Source organism: Lissotriton helveticus, chromosome 4_1 (assembly GCF_964261635.1).
Source record: "Lissotriton helveticus chromosome 4_1, aLisHel1.1, whole genome shotgun sequence".
Taxonomy (NCBI): Eukaryota; Metazoa; Chordata; class Amphibia; order Caudata; family Salamandridae; genus Lissotriton; species Lissotriton helveticus.
Window position 1 is genome coordinate 1,389,636,038 of NC_136063.1, and position 16,204 is coordinate 1,389,652,241.

At 43.6% G+C, this 16,204-nt stretch overlaps 1 protein-coding gene across 1 annotated transcript in view; it reads right to left on the reverse strand.

Annotated features, from left to right (window-relative positions):
• The window catches only part of CDKAL1 (CDKAL1 threonylcarbamoyladenosine tRNA methylthiotransferase), a 2,471,408-nt gene that overhangs the window by 117,428 nt on the left and 2,337,776 nt on the right, over window positions 1-16,204 (reverse strand). The window contains exon 13 of the mRNA XM_078687932.1: window positions 6,440-6,523. Coding sequence (XP_078544058.1) covers window positions 6,440-6,523 — 84 coding nt within the window. The remainder of the gene's footprint in view (window positions 1-6,439; window positions 6,524-16,204) is intronic.

Genomic DNA, 16,204 nt, shown 5'->3' on the forward strand with positions numbered 1-16,204 from the left:
ATGTATACAGTAATTTGATAGTACGAACCAGCATAAAAGGCAGTGGAGTGATGTACATGGTCAAAGACAAGCAAAAAGTCAATGAGTATTAGGAGAGGAAGCTGGGTTGTGGGCGGTTAATGCATTGTGATGTAGTGTCCTTTAAAGAGGCAAGTCTTCTACTCTTTCCTAAATTAGAGCAGTGTTGAGTGGGTCCTGATGGTATTCCAGATTCCTGGGTGCATGGATGAAAAAGACTTGTCTTGTTTTCTCTTTTTAACACTTTTTGTCAGTGTCTGATTGTGTACTGGCTGCGGGTGTGCGGACAACCACCAGAGAAGGTGATCTTATTTACAAGATAAGCTGGGGTGCTGGTCGTGATGGCTTTCTAAATGGTGCAGCTGGTTTTGAACATGGTGCTGGGCAGCAAAGGGAGCCAAATGAGTTTCATCAGGATGGGGGTGATCATATCATACTTCTTCAGGCCGTGGATGAGACTTGCTGAGGCATGTAGGATGCCCCTAAGGGTTGCTAGTGTGGAAACTGGAAGTCCATGGAGTAGGGCATTACCACCATCCATATGCAAGCGTATAAGAGCTTGAACAACAGTTCTGAAGTTGCTTTCTGGAAGAAATGATTTGGCTTCCTTTAGGATAAATAGCTGATACGAGGCGGTCTGTTTTTTTGGCCATGTGTTCCAATTGAGGTTGGTGTCCATGGAAAGTCAAGGTGGTTTGGCATTCGGGGAAAGTTAGAGTTCACACCAGTCACATTTGATGTAATGGAGCCAGGTTTATACTGCCTCTTAGTTGTTGTGCTAGGCAAATGACAGGAATTCTATCTTGTCTGGGTTAGTTTAACCTTCTGGTACGTCCTTACGTCCTAGTACTCAAGGTATGGATGATGTGCAAGCAGTGTATGAGGCGTTTTATGTCTGAAGCAGAGGAGACGTTAAAGCAGAGTATGGAAGACTGGGGGACTCCACAGGCAATAGGGATCTTATGTGACCTGAAGGGGCCCATGTGGACAAACTGGTGTTGGTTGGAAAGGTATGCGGAGAACCAGTGGACATTGCCAGTGAATCCCATTCAAGACTCAATGGTGCATATAAGGGTCGGACTTTGTAAAAGGCAGCTGAGTTGTCCAGCACTACCAGGAGGCATGCGTCATCTTCATCTGTGGTCAGAAGGGCGTCATTTACGGTGTGAAAAGTAGCGATATCTGTGCTGTAGAAGTGTTTGCATGTCATGCTTGATGATTACTGAAGTGCAGTTATCGTGCTTTGGGACACAGCTTAGCAGATTGGTGGGTGAAGAGGTGTGAGGGAGAGCTAAGCAGTATATGGGTTTCAGTAGGCTGGCAGCTTTGAACAGCTCTGCAGGTCCCTTGGTATGTCTTATAATCAAGTATACTTAGCTGGTTTCTGTGCGGGGTTGTCCCTACCTCATATTTTGTTTAAATATGTTGGTCCTGGGCAGGCATGGTTGGAGAAAGAAATGATGAAGGAGATCTGCCGGGATGGGCTTTGTTACTATCATCCCATGTCTGATGTCATTGTGAGATGTAATGAAACTGTCATTATATGGAGCTAACTGAGACCTACAGTGACAGACTTGATTAGAGTCCTCCAGTTGGCCAGTAGTATGTGACACTGCTCTTCAGTTGTTCTATGCTTGTTCAGTTGGTCATGACTGGTTTATCGGTTGGTACAGTACTGTGTGATGGACAAGACGAGTAGCATATATGTTTTGTATGAGCGTACAAGGATTAAGCTATACTTGGTTGTTGACCGCTGACAGTTATGGTATTAGTATTAGTGTAGGCCAGAAGGGTTATGTATGAATTGATATTACTATATAATGCCCAGGGTAATCATAGGTCAGCCTTTCCTATCTTACCCAGATATAGAAAGTAGTGTGCTGGTTGGGTTGTTCCAGATCTGTGGGTTGCAGACAGAACCTCAAGGTGCAATTAAGTTACTGGGTTCAATTTTAGGGTGTGGGGAGAAGTAGTTATCTTGAAAATATGTTTTCAACTGTCTTCTGACGTGTATATGTTCCTGGATGCTTCAAATCTTGGCAGGTAGTGAGTTTCAGAGCTTGATGACTTGTACTGAAAAAGCAGTGCCTCCTATGCATTTCTTATGCTTGGTGATGTGATGACTTGTCGTGAAAGCATGACGCGCTGCATCCAGTTTTGTTTATTTAATTGAATTTAACTTGAAAGTATAATGGCCCTTTTCCTTGGGAGATTCTACAGACAAAGCAGTGTTCCTTGAACACTGCCTTTCTAGCTAAGGGTAGCCAGTGAAGTGATTGCCGGACTCAAGTCACACATTCTCTTGGGTGAAGGCGGAGAAGTCGACTTGAGGCAGCATTTTGGATTAGTAGTTTTTTGTGCACAATGAATCTGGGTGTGCAGAGGTTGGCTGTTGGATCTGATGGCTGACTCTTTTCTTCTGTCGGATCTGAAGCCGGACTGTTGGTCTGACATTTAGTCATTTCTTCTGTATATTCTGAAAGCTCAGTTAACACTGCTCTTTCAAATAGTTTTCATTAAAATGGTCCACTTGTTATAGGCTTGTAGTTTGATGGGTCAGATAGGTCAAGGTTTTTCTTTTCCAAAGAGCTGTCTAATGTAGGAGGTTTTTAGCTCAGGTGAGAATGAACCTATGTCTAGGAGCTTGTTGAGTATGCATCAAGCTACTTCATCTGCACAGGTTGTGCAAAGGATATCTTTAAGGATATTTGGAGGTGCCTGGTCTGAAGGTAATCCTACTGGTCTGCTCGTGACGATAATGTGAAGAAGTCTTTCTCTGAGGGGGTACTGAAAGCATGCAATGGTGAAGAATGTGTTTGTCTCTTTCTATGTTGGTTGTGCAATGTGTTAGGGTGTTATTTTCTACATTTTCAATTTTTACGATCAATTCTTTAAAGATTTTGGCACAGAAGTGTTACAATCGTATTGTTTCTGTGTTTCCGCACACTGGATTGAGGAATTCGGCTGGAATTTTGTGGAGTTCCCTACAAGGGCCATCAGATTCAGTTAAGCATGTGCAGTGTTGTCTTTTTAGTGATGCTGATGTTCTTCTGTAGGCTCTGTATTGGTGGTGTAGAGTGTTTTTCTCTTGTTCATCTCTTGATTTTCTCTATTTGCATTGTAGTATGTTGAGATGTTTTTTCATTCTTTTGATGCTGTCATTAATCCAAGTAGTGTTCTTTTTGTGGTTAATCCTAGATGTGGCCTCTATCGGTATCTGTTTCTCCAGTACGTGGAGATCCAGTTATAGAAGGTGTGAATGTCTTGAGGTTGCATATTTATTGCCGTTTATTCAATATGGGAGTTGAGTAAGTAGAAGACTAGGTTTTTTCCAATGCCTGTATGAGCGTTTCCTGCTGTCAGTTGTTGGTGACTTTGAATTGTTTGACGATACACAAATTAATTTTGATGGTAATGATGATGATGTGGTCGCTCCTGCTTACTGAGGGACTGGGGGTGTTCGCTGAGCCTTGATTTTGTGATGAAGACAAGATATAGTGTGGTTTCTGAGAGTACATCAAATAGATCCAAAATGTTATGTTGTTGTTATTTAAATTTGTAAGGCACACAGCCGAGGGGTTTCCCAACGTCGTTATGTTAAAGTGATTTTTGGTCATGGCTCCTATGTAGAAGATTTAGCATTTTAGTTTTTGTATTAGCTTCCTCTTCATGCCATAGTGCTTTGAGCGGCATATGTGGTGCAGTATGGGAAAGTAGGGGGGGCACAGGGGATTTTGGTATGAGACGATTGAAGGGTTAATGTTTGCAGTTAGGCCGGTTTTTGGGTTAGATAATGTTGAGGTCTGTGAGGGCGTTGTGGGCTTTTTGTCGGAGGTAGTGGTGGTGGTGTAGCTGCTGTGTTGTATGGTGGTTTGGGGTGTGCAGTGTTCAGAGGAAGGAGCGAACCTAGTGATCAAATGCTCGCTCATTCCCTTGATTTTAAATTTTTTCCTGGCAAGCGACATTGTCACTTGTTTGATTTGTTGTTTTACAGTTAGGGTGTGGTTTTTGAAAGGTTGTGTGGAGTAGGTGTGGTGGTTGGTTTTGTTGTTGAAGAGGCTTGAGTGATATCGGTGGTTCAGTAGTAGTTTTGATCACTTTGTGAATGTATACAAGGGGTGTCTATTTAGGATAGGCGGTCTTCAAGGGATAGTAATAGATTAAGGTGATGTAACTGGGTAGTTGCTTGCCTGTAGTTTTACTGGTGGAGGTGCCGAATTTCAGGCCATAAGCCCTTTCCTGGCCCAAACAGACAGCGCCCTTAACCTGACCACCTACACCTGGACACAGGCCTAGATACTTCAAACAACAGACACCGTAGAACTGGAAACCAACAGGAGGCCAAGCCCTACAACCTAACCAATAGAAACCCTAGCTCTGGGAACCAATATAGCGCAAAGCCCTACAAACAATATAAACCCTTGTTTTGTGAACAAGTAGGAAATCTAGCTCTACGCCCTAACCAATAGAAAGCCTAGCCCTAGGAGCCAATAGGGAACAAAGCACCCAAGCCCTAAAACGAATGGAAACCCAAACACTAGCAGCCAATAGGGAACAAAGCACTAAGCCTTACAACCAATAGAACCCCTAGATTTGGAAACCAATAGGAAACAAAGTTCTACGCCCTACAACCAACAGAACACTTAACTTATGGATCAGGTAACGTTATACGTAAGAGGCTGTGCAAGGCGGCATGTTCCAGTGACTCTGGGCCCAGTCCAATCAATTAATATGCAACTGATGTGCTGACCACCTCAGTCCATGTCATTATAACACAGTTTCTTTTTCTTCAATTGAACAGAGTGTGATTTTCTTCAAATGAACTAATTACAATGAAACACCTGACAACAATAATTTTAGGTGAAAAGATCAGGACTGTTGACAGTGTCCGTGATGACATGGATTAAAGTAGTCACCCTAGGCAGTGGCCACTTCGAGACTAAGTAATGGTAATACATTATGCCACAGGATGCTAGCCTTAGGAATCAATACTAAAGAAGTGCAAAACAAGGCTGGGAAACTGATTTTCAGACTGGAAAAAACATGAATCTGAAGCAGCTTACCTCAAAAGTCTGAACTAACTTTAAGTCAAAGACAGAATCACATTCAAGATTCTCGGCCACCAAGAAGGCACAGGTCCCAAATATCTGCATGAGATAATTGTAAACTACTTCATTACCACTTTCAATCTACACTCAGCAGAAGAATGTCTCCTGGTCACCATTGCAATAAAATGAAAGCACAGAGGCGGCAAATGTTTTTCAGTGGCTGTTCCAAACCTCTGGAACAACCTGGACCCGACATATCTGTCACCCGATACTCTGATGCAGGTAAGATCAAGCCTCAAGTTCGACCTATTGCAATCCAGTCTCTAGAATATTGCCCACCGTTTACCGATGAGTGGGTAATAATCCTTAGTTCCCCCTGTTGTTGTTATTGAATTAGCAAATGCCGACTGGACCTGGTCACCTCACCCATCCTACCATGCGTCCATTCCCTGTATTATTAAAGCTTATATCTGACTTATTCAACTCTACACCCTCCAATAGCTAATGTTTCTACGTAATACACTTCCAAAATAATTAGGTCTTCCTTCATTATTCCTACACCTAGATACAATTATATTTTGAAGTATTTGCAATTCAAGCAAAATAAATATTCAAAATTACAAACATCATTATCAATGCTGGGACTGGTTTACAACTGAAAGTCAGTAGTATACTCTCAAATAATAAAGCTAATCCTATTTTCTAGCTTTTTGATGATTTGGGTGTTGGTAGCATAGTTACAGCAGTATTAGCTAAGGGACACAAAGGCAGTAGTGAGCTGAGGTAGAAACTGGAGAGGTAAAAAGATCAAGACTTGCAGTAAACTACATAGGGTACTGAAAGGAGGTGATGTAAAAGGAACTGTTGGAGTGGAAGGATGTTCAGCCAAGGGTAGTTCCTCTTAGTCTCACTAGTAGATGGTAGTGGTGGATAGTATTGCAAGTGGAGTATAGTTTTAACGTAGAAATCAGCGATTCTATGAATAGATCACTGGAGATTGGTCTGTTGCTGTGGGGACCTGCTGATCAAGATGTGTGTCCTTCATGAGAGCCTTGATGTAGGATATGTTACGGTTGGGTAGCCTGATGTTAGAGAGTTGTTGACGAGGGTCCTTGCAGGAGATGCAAAACATTGTTGTGAGGAGGATGTTCCTGAAGGTTTGAGCAGGACATGGGGCCTCAATACAAGGATCAGAACATTAATGATTATCACTATATTCATGCTAACCACTATAATTTAGAAAATAGAGACTATATTGCTTCGTTCTAATATTTATCTTATGCATGTAGATAGGACTGCCCACATACTGGTCAGCGCTAAGTTTTTATTTTTTAATACAAGATACTCGAATGAAGTTCTTTTGCATATCTTACCTGCTCATAGAAGCGGTTGTGAGCAACATAATACTGTGAATCAAAGGATTCTTCTGTTACTAAAACAGGTTGTCTCTCGCCAATCTGTGAAAAGTAAGACAAAATGGGTCAATGGAAATCACTGAAATTGTATTAGATAACTCTTCATACTCGACTGTGATTTACCCAAGTACTTCCTAGCGTAGTTACCAACAGAGACTTATCCAATTAAATCATTTAAAAATTAAGGCAAAAGAAAACTAGGGGCAAGAGCACACAATATACGTCTTGGTCTGTACAATTCTGCAAGGTCTTTAAATCACAGTAAGCGAGCATGCATGTGACATCAAAACGATTACAAATATAGAAACCAGGTGTACTATGTATGGTATAGTATAATGTATTTCATCCTCACCACCACTGGCATTAAACAGCAAAAGAGTTCAAGAAAATGCCTTCGTTGGAATCACCTCATCAGAGCAAGGTGTCCCGTTCGAATGGTGAGAGAGTCATGCCATGATGAGTGTTTACACTTCACTAAAGACTTTTGGGGTAGTTTGGAGGCTGTCAAAAGTATTTAGAGTAACAGATTAACCTTGAATAATTGGTAATGTGGCACTTCCAAAATAACTTACTTATGATTTATTGTGCTCATGAACATGTAGAGTAGATGCAAAAAAGTGGAAACTCGTTAGAAGTGCAACCAGTTTCAAACCATCAACATCAATACGCAAGCACAGGTCAACATGAACAGCTCTGTTTACAAAAAAAGGATACTAACAATACAAAGTTGTAAGTCATATACTAGCTTTTCAGGCTTTACTACCTTTTGTTGCCCCAACAGCAACGTCGTTCTTCCCCACAACAAACAACATTTTCTGACTTAATCACACTTACCTCCTCTGACAAAGGGAGTAGCCAGAAAATTTAAATGAACCCCACAATGGCACATACCTCAAACACCATCGGGTGAGTGAAGCAAGAAAGCCCTACCCACTCTATTTTATGTCCCTTCGCCCTGCCTTCCATCTATCTCTCAAATCTTTAAGCCTTTCATGCAACCATCCACCTATCTATCATCTTTTCATGCTTTCATCCATCAACCCACCATTCCATCCACCCTTTCATCATTACAGTCTTCCATCAATACTTCCACTCATTTTCAACCATTTATCAGTGAGTTCATCTATCCATCCTTTTCATCCATCCACCACTTCACCCTCTTTTTATCAATCTAGTTTCCACTGACATCTTTTCATCCATCGACCCATTTATCCAAACTTTCAACATTCCACCCAAGCAGCTGTTTTACACTTCCATCCATTCATCCTGGCATCCATCCTTTCAGTCTTTTGATGCTTACTTCTTGCCACTGTTCTTCCTTATTTCCATATGTCCTTTCTTTCACTCTTCCTTCCAGCCCTCTCTCTTTCCATCTCTTTTTCTCTTCGTTCCTTTGCTGTGATTACCTTTGCATCCCTGACCTCTGGTAACATTACCATAACTTTTGTTTTTTAACAGGCATTTCTCTGCAGAGCTGCTGACAGGAAACGCTCATAAATAACTAGAAGTGTCAACACCACCGCTGCTTAAACTGAAAAAGCTGCGGATTCACTGCACTACCTCAGACACCTGCAATGTGGCTTCCCAGAAGCCCTAGTTTGTCTCCGTTTCAAATATTTTTATTGAGCATATCGCAGTTAATACTGCAAAGCACATTCCATTTAACACCAAAAGCAGAACAGTCAAACAAGCAGTGGCGGTGGGTGAGATTTTAAAGTCGTGGGGCGCAAAGTGATTTGCATACAGCACCGTAGCGAGCGAGCGCAGCGAGCGAGCCGAACCCCAAAAGGGGGGTTTGGGGGGATTACCCCCCCCAAGAAAATTTTGAAAAAAAGAAGAAAAATCGTGCATTTTCAAGCAAATTTGAGAAAGCAGGATGTAAGGACATAAGGTCAAAGGAAAGGGAAAATAGGGGGGAGGAGGGATAAGAAGACAAGGAAACAGTGGATGAGAATCGAAGGGATGGAGGATGAAAGGAAGAAGGAAAGAAAAAAGAAAACGCTGCAGATTTACTACTTTTTTGGTATACAGGTCAATATTTATATTGAAGGTTCTGATCTAAAATTAAGAAGTTAAAACCTCATAGTGAAATTGGGATGACGAGAAGAACAAATATAGACATAGCAGACCCGACTCAAGGCCTCCAGACCAAAATACCAAGCCAAGAATGCAAATATTTTGGGGATGTCACACCCCAAACACTCCCCCTGAATATATGACCTTTTACACGACAGCTCTTAGACTCAGTCCCACAAAAAGTATCAAGATCGCACAAAGAATCATCAGTGATTATGTCCATGTTATCCTTCAGGCAGACATCTTCAGTGGAAAGACTATCCTTGCCATCCAAACATCCTTCAACATGGCACGTCACAACATATTACATTGGAGTTTGTGAGAACATATAGGGAATTTTAGACATCACCCTGGTCATGGGTATCTAATCCTTCTCTCACAACGGCACCTATGAAATTAAACTTTGGGCATCGAAGTCAAGGTACCGTTGTAGTGCTGTAGGATCCCAGATATCATACATGTATGTGCACTACCCCCAAACAAGTGTTTATAAATAATGTCATGCTAATGTTGAGACATACAAATTATATTTGATTTTATCTCAGATTGTAGTTGATTAGGGGGCTGAACTAATTAACTGAATGTCTGGGCCACCTACATTACAGGGTGGATGAAAAAAACAAGGTAACCTCTACACTCTGGTTCGCCAGAATTGTTATCTTTCATGAATTCAAATGCTTTAATCTTCCCTGTCGTCAAGGCGGGAGTCCCGTGGTAATTATAAATAAGACTCCCTGTTTTTCATTTTTACTGATTTTTGCAGATAAATACAGACAGAAAACCATTTATTTTCTTGTCTGTATTTATTTTTAAATGTGAATAAAAACAGAAATTTGGTGCTTTTTGAGTGGTTCTAAATACACTTTGCATTGACTGCCAGGCCAATAACTGTTTGGATTGATAGGAAAAGGGGCTAAAAATGAAGGGAATTTTAATAAAGAGGCTTAAACAGCAGTAAATATGCACAAGGCTGATACTGAAATGTGCATATTTTCATATAAGCCATTGATTTTTCTTCTGCGGGTTTTCATATTCCTGAAACCTGGCAGGCATTCAAGCATGACTGCATATTTATTTGTGAAATAAATGTGGAAATATAGCAGTTTCAGCTTTACTTTTATCACAAAACCCATAATAAATATGGATAAATACAGACGGAAACCAGAAAACAATAACATAAAACTTGGAGCCCTAATTGCAATAGACAGTGTAAAGTGAAGCATTGAACAGTAAAGCTTAAACAAGTGATATTGTTAACCAATTCACATAATTTTCGAAAGAACCAAACTCCAGCCAGCTACTGAGTCACTTGTCCCCTAAAGGACCACCATACATTAGACTTCTCAGCACAAGTTTAAAGGTAATCTAAAGTAGGTCTCCAATGTGGCGAGCTCCTATAATGAGAGGAGAGAGAGTGTCATGTGAAACTATGAAATATATCAATAGAGGAGAATCACAGTGTACAGGTAAGTAACTTGTTTTTTCTGCAATATTGAATGAAAGATGGCCACGAGCTGGAGCATTAGGAGAGAAGCTAACAACACTACTGCGTACATGGCCAATAAACTAAGGCTGTCGGGGGCAGTCGTTCCTTAAGAAGCGGCAACTCCCTATTGCTGAAACCGCAGAAGCTCAACAAACAGAAAACGTACAAACCGTCCTGCTCTGGCTTAGCCCCTATAATATGGAATGCACAGCCACCCGTAATGAGGACCCCCCCCCCCACGACCTCCTTCAAAAAAGAAGTGCAAAGGCTTCTGATCGACACATTTCTCCAATAACAACCCTGAGGACCGCAGCTGGACGATTCTCATGTAGATAACTCCGGATCATGAATCTACCTAACCGATGGTTACTTTGCAGTTTTTCTGTTCTTACTTATCACTGATTGCTTCTTTTTTATATGTATGCGTTGCCTGCTATTCTTTCAGCGTTCTAATACCCTGATGGGTCATGTTCGCGCTTTTAAAAAAACTCCTCAAATAAATAAATATGTTAAAGAAGAGTGTGGATTCATAGTCAAAGAAAAAAAGAAACATATCTGAAAAGTAACAACTAAATATTTCCCACATAACCTCATTTTATAAGTAAGGAGACATGGCCAAATAATACATTTTATGCTAGCCATGCATGACCTCTTTAAAAATAAATATGAAGCAAGGGTTCAGTCGAAACCAAGAATAGAGTTTTATTTAAAAGCCCACAGAACCCTCTCCAAAACAATCTCTATTGAAACAAATGGCTTTAATGCTTGATCCAAACACTCTGTTTTAATAAAATGAAAGGGGAACTCCAGTTAGAGTGACTCCTGACACGTCCACTGGCCACATTACTAAGACGCTGCCCTGCCCTTAGCCCTTTGACCGTCTGAAGATTATGCAACTAGGGCTCCAGCTTCCCCATCTGTCCTTGTCACATCCATATGAAGCCTCCTGCTGCCTTCTTACCTGCATCACTCACAAGCCATAGTCTACAATCCCAGCTGCTGCCCTTCTGATGCTTGTGTGGTCCTACCTCCGGCAACCCTGCAGCTCCTTGGGATCTAGCCTAACCACTAACGTTGATACCCTGCTTATTGCACACTCCCCTTGTCCTTTGCCTCCTTGCCTGTTTATCACTCTTCATTTCCTCTGCTTCAATTATGGGGTTTTCTTTGCCTCTGTCCATGCATACCCATGTCCCTTGCCCCAGAACCGCTGACACCCCACCATGCCACACTCCTGAGCTCCATGCCCTCTTACCCGGATCTTGCTGGCGCTCTGCTCCAGATCCCTGGTGTGGTGGTCTTGGCACGGGCACTGCTGGCACACTGGTCGCGACTCTTCCTGGCACCAGCGACTCTGTGGCAGTCCATGCTCTGGGCAGCTTGCCTCCTGCAGGGCTATCTGCGTGCCTCCATGGACCTCCGGGGCAGGTGACACTGTATTCGGGGTGGGCAGCATTGTAACCAAGGAAGGTAATACTGTGCCAGGCACAGGTGGCACTGTTACCAAGGTGGGTATAGAAGTACCTGGGTTGGAAAGTGCTACATTGAGGGTGGCGAGCTGATCCTGAAGGTTGGGAAGGGTGGAACCCTCGTCAAGTGTCACTGTAAAAATGTCAGAGAACCCATCCTTAGCAGGGAGTTGTTTCCCTGGCTCGGGGAGAGGGCCATTGCCCTTCTGGGACCCATTGAGCTCCTCTGGCGCCCCCATCTGTCTCACAGGAACGGTCCAAATAGGAGGGTTCTGAGCGTTCTCCATTCCCTTCACCCACTAACCCACGGATGGGGAGAGGACAAAAGGACTAAGGGTCTGTCAGTCTCTGAAGAAGCCTGTAGACCTCTCCCTGCCCACGAGAGCTGCCTTCAGCCTGAAAATATGTCCCTAAGCCCAAGGTATTTGGAGAAGTGTCTATGCCCCCCAAAACATCTTTTCCTGCCCCCATGAGTGCTGTTTCTACCCTATTTACCCCTGAGGACCGGTCTTTCCCCAGAGGCCCTGTTCCTTAGAAATCCGTCTCAGCGCATCCGAGTTTGTCCCTTCCCCTCTTAGTTCAATTCAATATATATTAAAAATTTGAAACTCCTAGTTGGTCCACATAAAAATACATACATAATATTACAAGTAATAAAACATAAGAGAGTTCCAATGAATTCCCCTCTTAGATCTAACCCGGCCTCTGAAGATCCGTCTCTGCTTCAGTCAGATCAGGGCCTTCCCCCTTCAGAGCTGCCACTGTACCCCCATCAGATCCACCCCTTTATGGTGTGCTCATGTAGCGCCCTCAGATCTGCCCCAATACCGTGTTAAAAGGTGTCCTTACCTCTGCACCACCTTCAAATAGGCCCGACCTCGTTTCACATCTGCCCTTGTACTTTAATTGCCATAGGCGCACTTCAGATGCACCGTGTGCTCCTGGGTTCTTTTCTGGAACACTGCATATCTGCCCTGTGGTAGTAATCAGGATTTCCCCTGGCACTCTCAAGTACTCCCCAGTTTCATGTAATTCCATCCACTGTACTCGCTGCCCTGAGCCCCTTTAAACTGCCCCAATGCCCCTCGCCTCTTTTCACATCCAAGAGCGTCCCTTGGGATCCAATAGATCCTTGAACCTCTTTCAGATCTGCGCACCTACCTCTTCTGATCTGCCCCTCTGCCGCTTTAAATCCTCTGCTCTGCCTCCCCCAGCTCTACCCAGTTACCCACTTCAGATCTGTACCTGTATCATGTTCAGATATTCGGCTACACTTTTAAAAGCTGCCCTTTATATTTCTCCGTCACGGTCTCGGCAGCAGAGCCGGCTCCTCCCCAGCGGCTGCGGGCTCTCCAGGGCAGGCTTCCTGGCTTCCCCTCCCACCCCCAGCTCCTTGTGACAGATCTGTCTCTGTCACCTAAGGATCACCGGGCTGCCGTTTCCTACAGACACCGGGCGGTTTCCTGCAGCCGCCGGGGATGCTTCCTCTGCAGCCAGCAGAGCAACCGGCCCTCCGCTGCAGTACGGGATTTCTTACTTGTACTCTATGCGGCGCAATCCGCATATCATGCAAGCAAATAGCCTGCAAGTGAAAGGTGCGGTTGTGTCGCCGATGAAACATCGCTTGTGACTTGGCCCTGATGGCGCTGCAGAGGGCGCTGGGAGATCTGATTTACACGTGCAGTGCTGGCACCTTTTCAAGTCAGTAGTGCTGCTGCACGTCTCAGCAAAAGTTTCATCCATTAATGGAGTTGCAACTTAACAACGTCACGGCGCGCACCGCGCACGTGAATCGGAATCGACAGCGCGGCATCCAATAGTGAATTGCCTGTCCCTTCAGCGCCGTGGACCAGCCAATCCTGGCGCTTCATAAGCGCCAGGATTGGCTAGGGGGGGCATAGAGACTCCTCGCCCTGGCGCCTTCTGAATCAACGGGGCCAGGGTAAAGACGCACCCCCTGGCCCCTTCGGTCCGTGCTGGTCAAATCGACGGCAAAGCGCATGCGCGGGCAAGTTTCTGCCCTGAATGCCTCTTGCGCAGTCCAAGGTGTTTGTTATTGTTGTTGTTACTGGTTACCCAGGTTACCCCCAGCCCCACCCCCTGCGCACTCCCGAGTCCCGATTACATCGTGTCTGTCCCGATTGAAGCGCTGTGCTACGCTTCATTTTATTTGGTGTCTGTCATGCGTCTCTTGTCGCAGCCGCAGGTGCGTCCACCAGGCTTAGGGGGGCTACGCCCCTACGCCCCAATGGACGCACCGCTGCTGCAAACAAGTAGCATATCACCGACTCTCAGAAACGTGCTTCTAGTAAATTTCAACTTCACAGAATTTGACAATACATATTATAGACAACCCTCCAAAACTGGATGTATGGGGTTGTAGTGTGTTTCAGGTAAAGACGAAGGGCATTCAGATAAAGTTCAGCCAATAACTTAAGACATCTCGCCATTCTCACCCACCTACAAACTTCTCTTACTGGAGGAAATGCTCCCATCCCTCTTGCGCAGGAAACTCAGCATCTCACCACACCAAGCAGTTTTAGAGATCCAATTAAACAAATGAGACCTCATTTCACTTCTGCCAAGAAGGCTTGAAAGCCTGTTCCTCTCTAGAGACCAAGGATTTGTTCCCACAACAAGCATTCAGAGTGTCCCGGTGCTGAAGCGAAGCTGTGAACCCTGGCCCTGCTCCCCAAGCCATTTCTCGCTCTACATTTTGTGGTGCTTCCTTTCTCACCTGTGCCTCAGGGCTCATCCAAGACAAAATGGCACCACCGCTCCTCAAATGTCACACCATTTTTCGAACAGCTGCAAGCAATATACAACCTCTAATATTACAGGATCTCGATTTTACCAGGACCATACACCCTAATTCGGTTCCAGTTTAGAGCACTCAGTGGAAGGCAAAATGCACTCACCACTACAGCATGCTCTTCTCCATTAGCGTCTGTTCACAGCCCAAGTTACTGATGACCTTCTTCATGACTATCTGCAGATCGCCATCCGCCACCGAGGAGGGGACTCCCGGGACCCACTTTTGCAATACTCTACTAGCACTGTCCAATGCCTCAATCCTTGTCTCCCATTTTAAGAGACTACCCACTGTATACTGATGAAAGCCCCTAGCTTAAGGCGGCGAGAAATCCACCTTCTTGTGCCCTTCCAGATATATGAATATCGATTGCAATTTTCTCTAGCCTACTCGAATCTCATCACATCTTATAATGCATAGTTTAAATATCTGTGACTCAAAATTCGATTTTCTCAGAATTGGTAATCATGCCCTGGAGCAAACCTTTAAGTGACTTCATCAGGGATTTTTCTTGGCTGTTGAACTCATGCTCCTCCCTCTGACATATTACCTACATCTCTTGAGGACACAGACCAGATAACAGACTAGGGTTTCAAGAATGTTACTGCCTCCTTTCCACTTATCCTTACAATGTGGCACTGCAAGACCTCGTGCTGAAAATTACCAGGGTGCTTAACAAAAATCAATAAGAAGCAGCCCATTTACCCATAGTACCCACTAGGGAAGGAAGAGTTCCTGATCTCAACACTCATTACTTGGCCACTAGCCGCAAATCCAGCACATCCCGTCATTCCCTTAGGAACTTGATCTCATTGAAAGATGAAGCTTATGCCTCCTTTGGCTGCTCTTAAGAAACAGATCGTAGAATCTTACAGAGGCAGTATGGCCTATTATGATGCCTAGATGCAACAATAAACAAGCATTTTCAATGCAATATGACTCGCATTTAGGCGAGTTTAAGCTATTGGCATTGTAAATGACAATGCCTATTATTTATGTTTTAAAAACGAAAACAAAAATAAAAGGTATAGTCATTTGCAATGTCAATAGCTCAAACTCTGGTAAATGCGAGACTTATTGCATTGCAAATGCTTGTTTTGGTTTGATGCCAAATGATGTTACCATGTGACCTAAGTATTCAATTTCAGTGACATTGAACATGCATTTTTCGATGTAAAAGGTTAGGCCACTACTTTGCAGTCTTGACAAAAGCTCACACAACCTGCGGTCATGTTTATCCAGATTAGACCTAAGTATTAAGACATCGTTCTAGTAGACTTTGAGCCCCTCAATGCCCACAAGTAACCACTCCATTGCCATTTGGAAATCAGAAGTGGCCGATATTAGTCCAAAGGGCATTCTAAAAAAGTTGAAGGTGCCGAAAGTGTAATGAAAGCCGTCAACTCGGGATGATGGATGCCGTTTTACATAATGATAACGTGATGTCAGGTCAAGAGATGAAAAGCATTCAGGCCCATTGAGAGAATACAACATTAGCTTTCCTGGCTATTCCTACTGGAGCAAGCCACTCCGTTTCTTCCACTTCCTCTAATATGCCACTTTTGACCTGTTTATCCAGTTCAGTTTTCATACTATCCTTCCCAAGTAAAGGGACGTTCTCACTTGAGCCACCTCTGGTTACGCATATGGTTTTATTGTTATTGAGTTGAAATAATCTTTAAGGCATTCCGATTTGCTTGAAAATACTTCAGGGAATTCCTTCACCCATTCATAACTACCCACAGATACAGATATGACAGAGGACATTTCTTTAACAAGCACTGAGGGATTCTCATTATCATCCAAGTAAACATATAAATCAAGTTGGTGGAACCAACTGATACGGGAATCTCCTTTTATAGAGACATAGATTTTCCCTG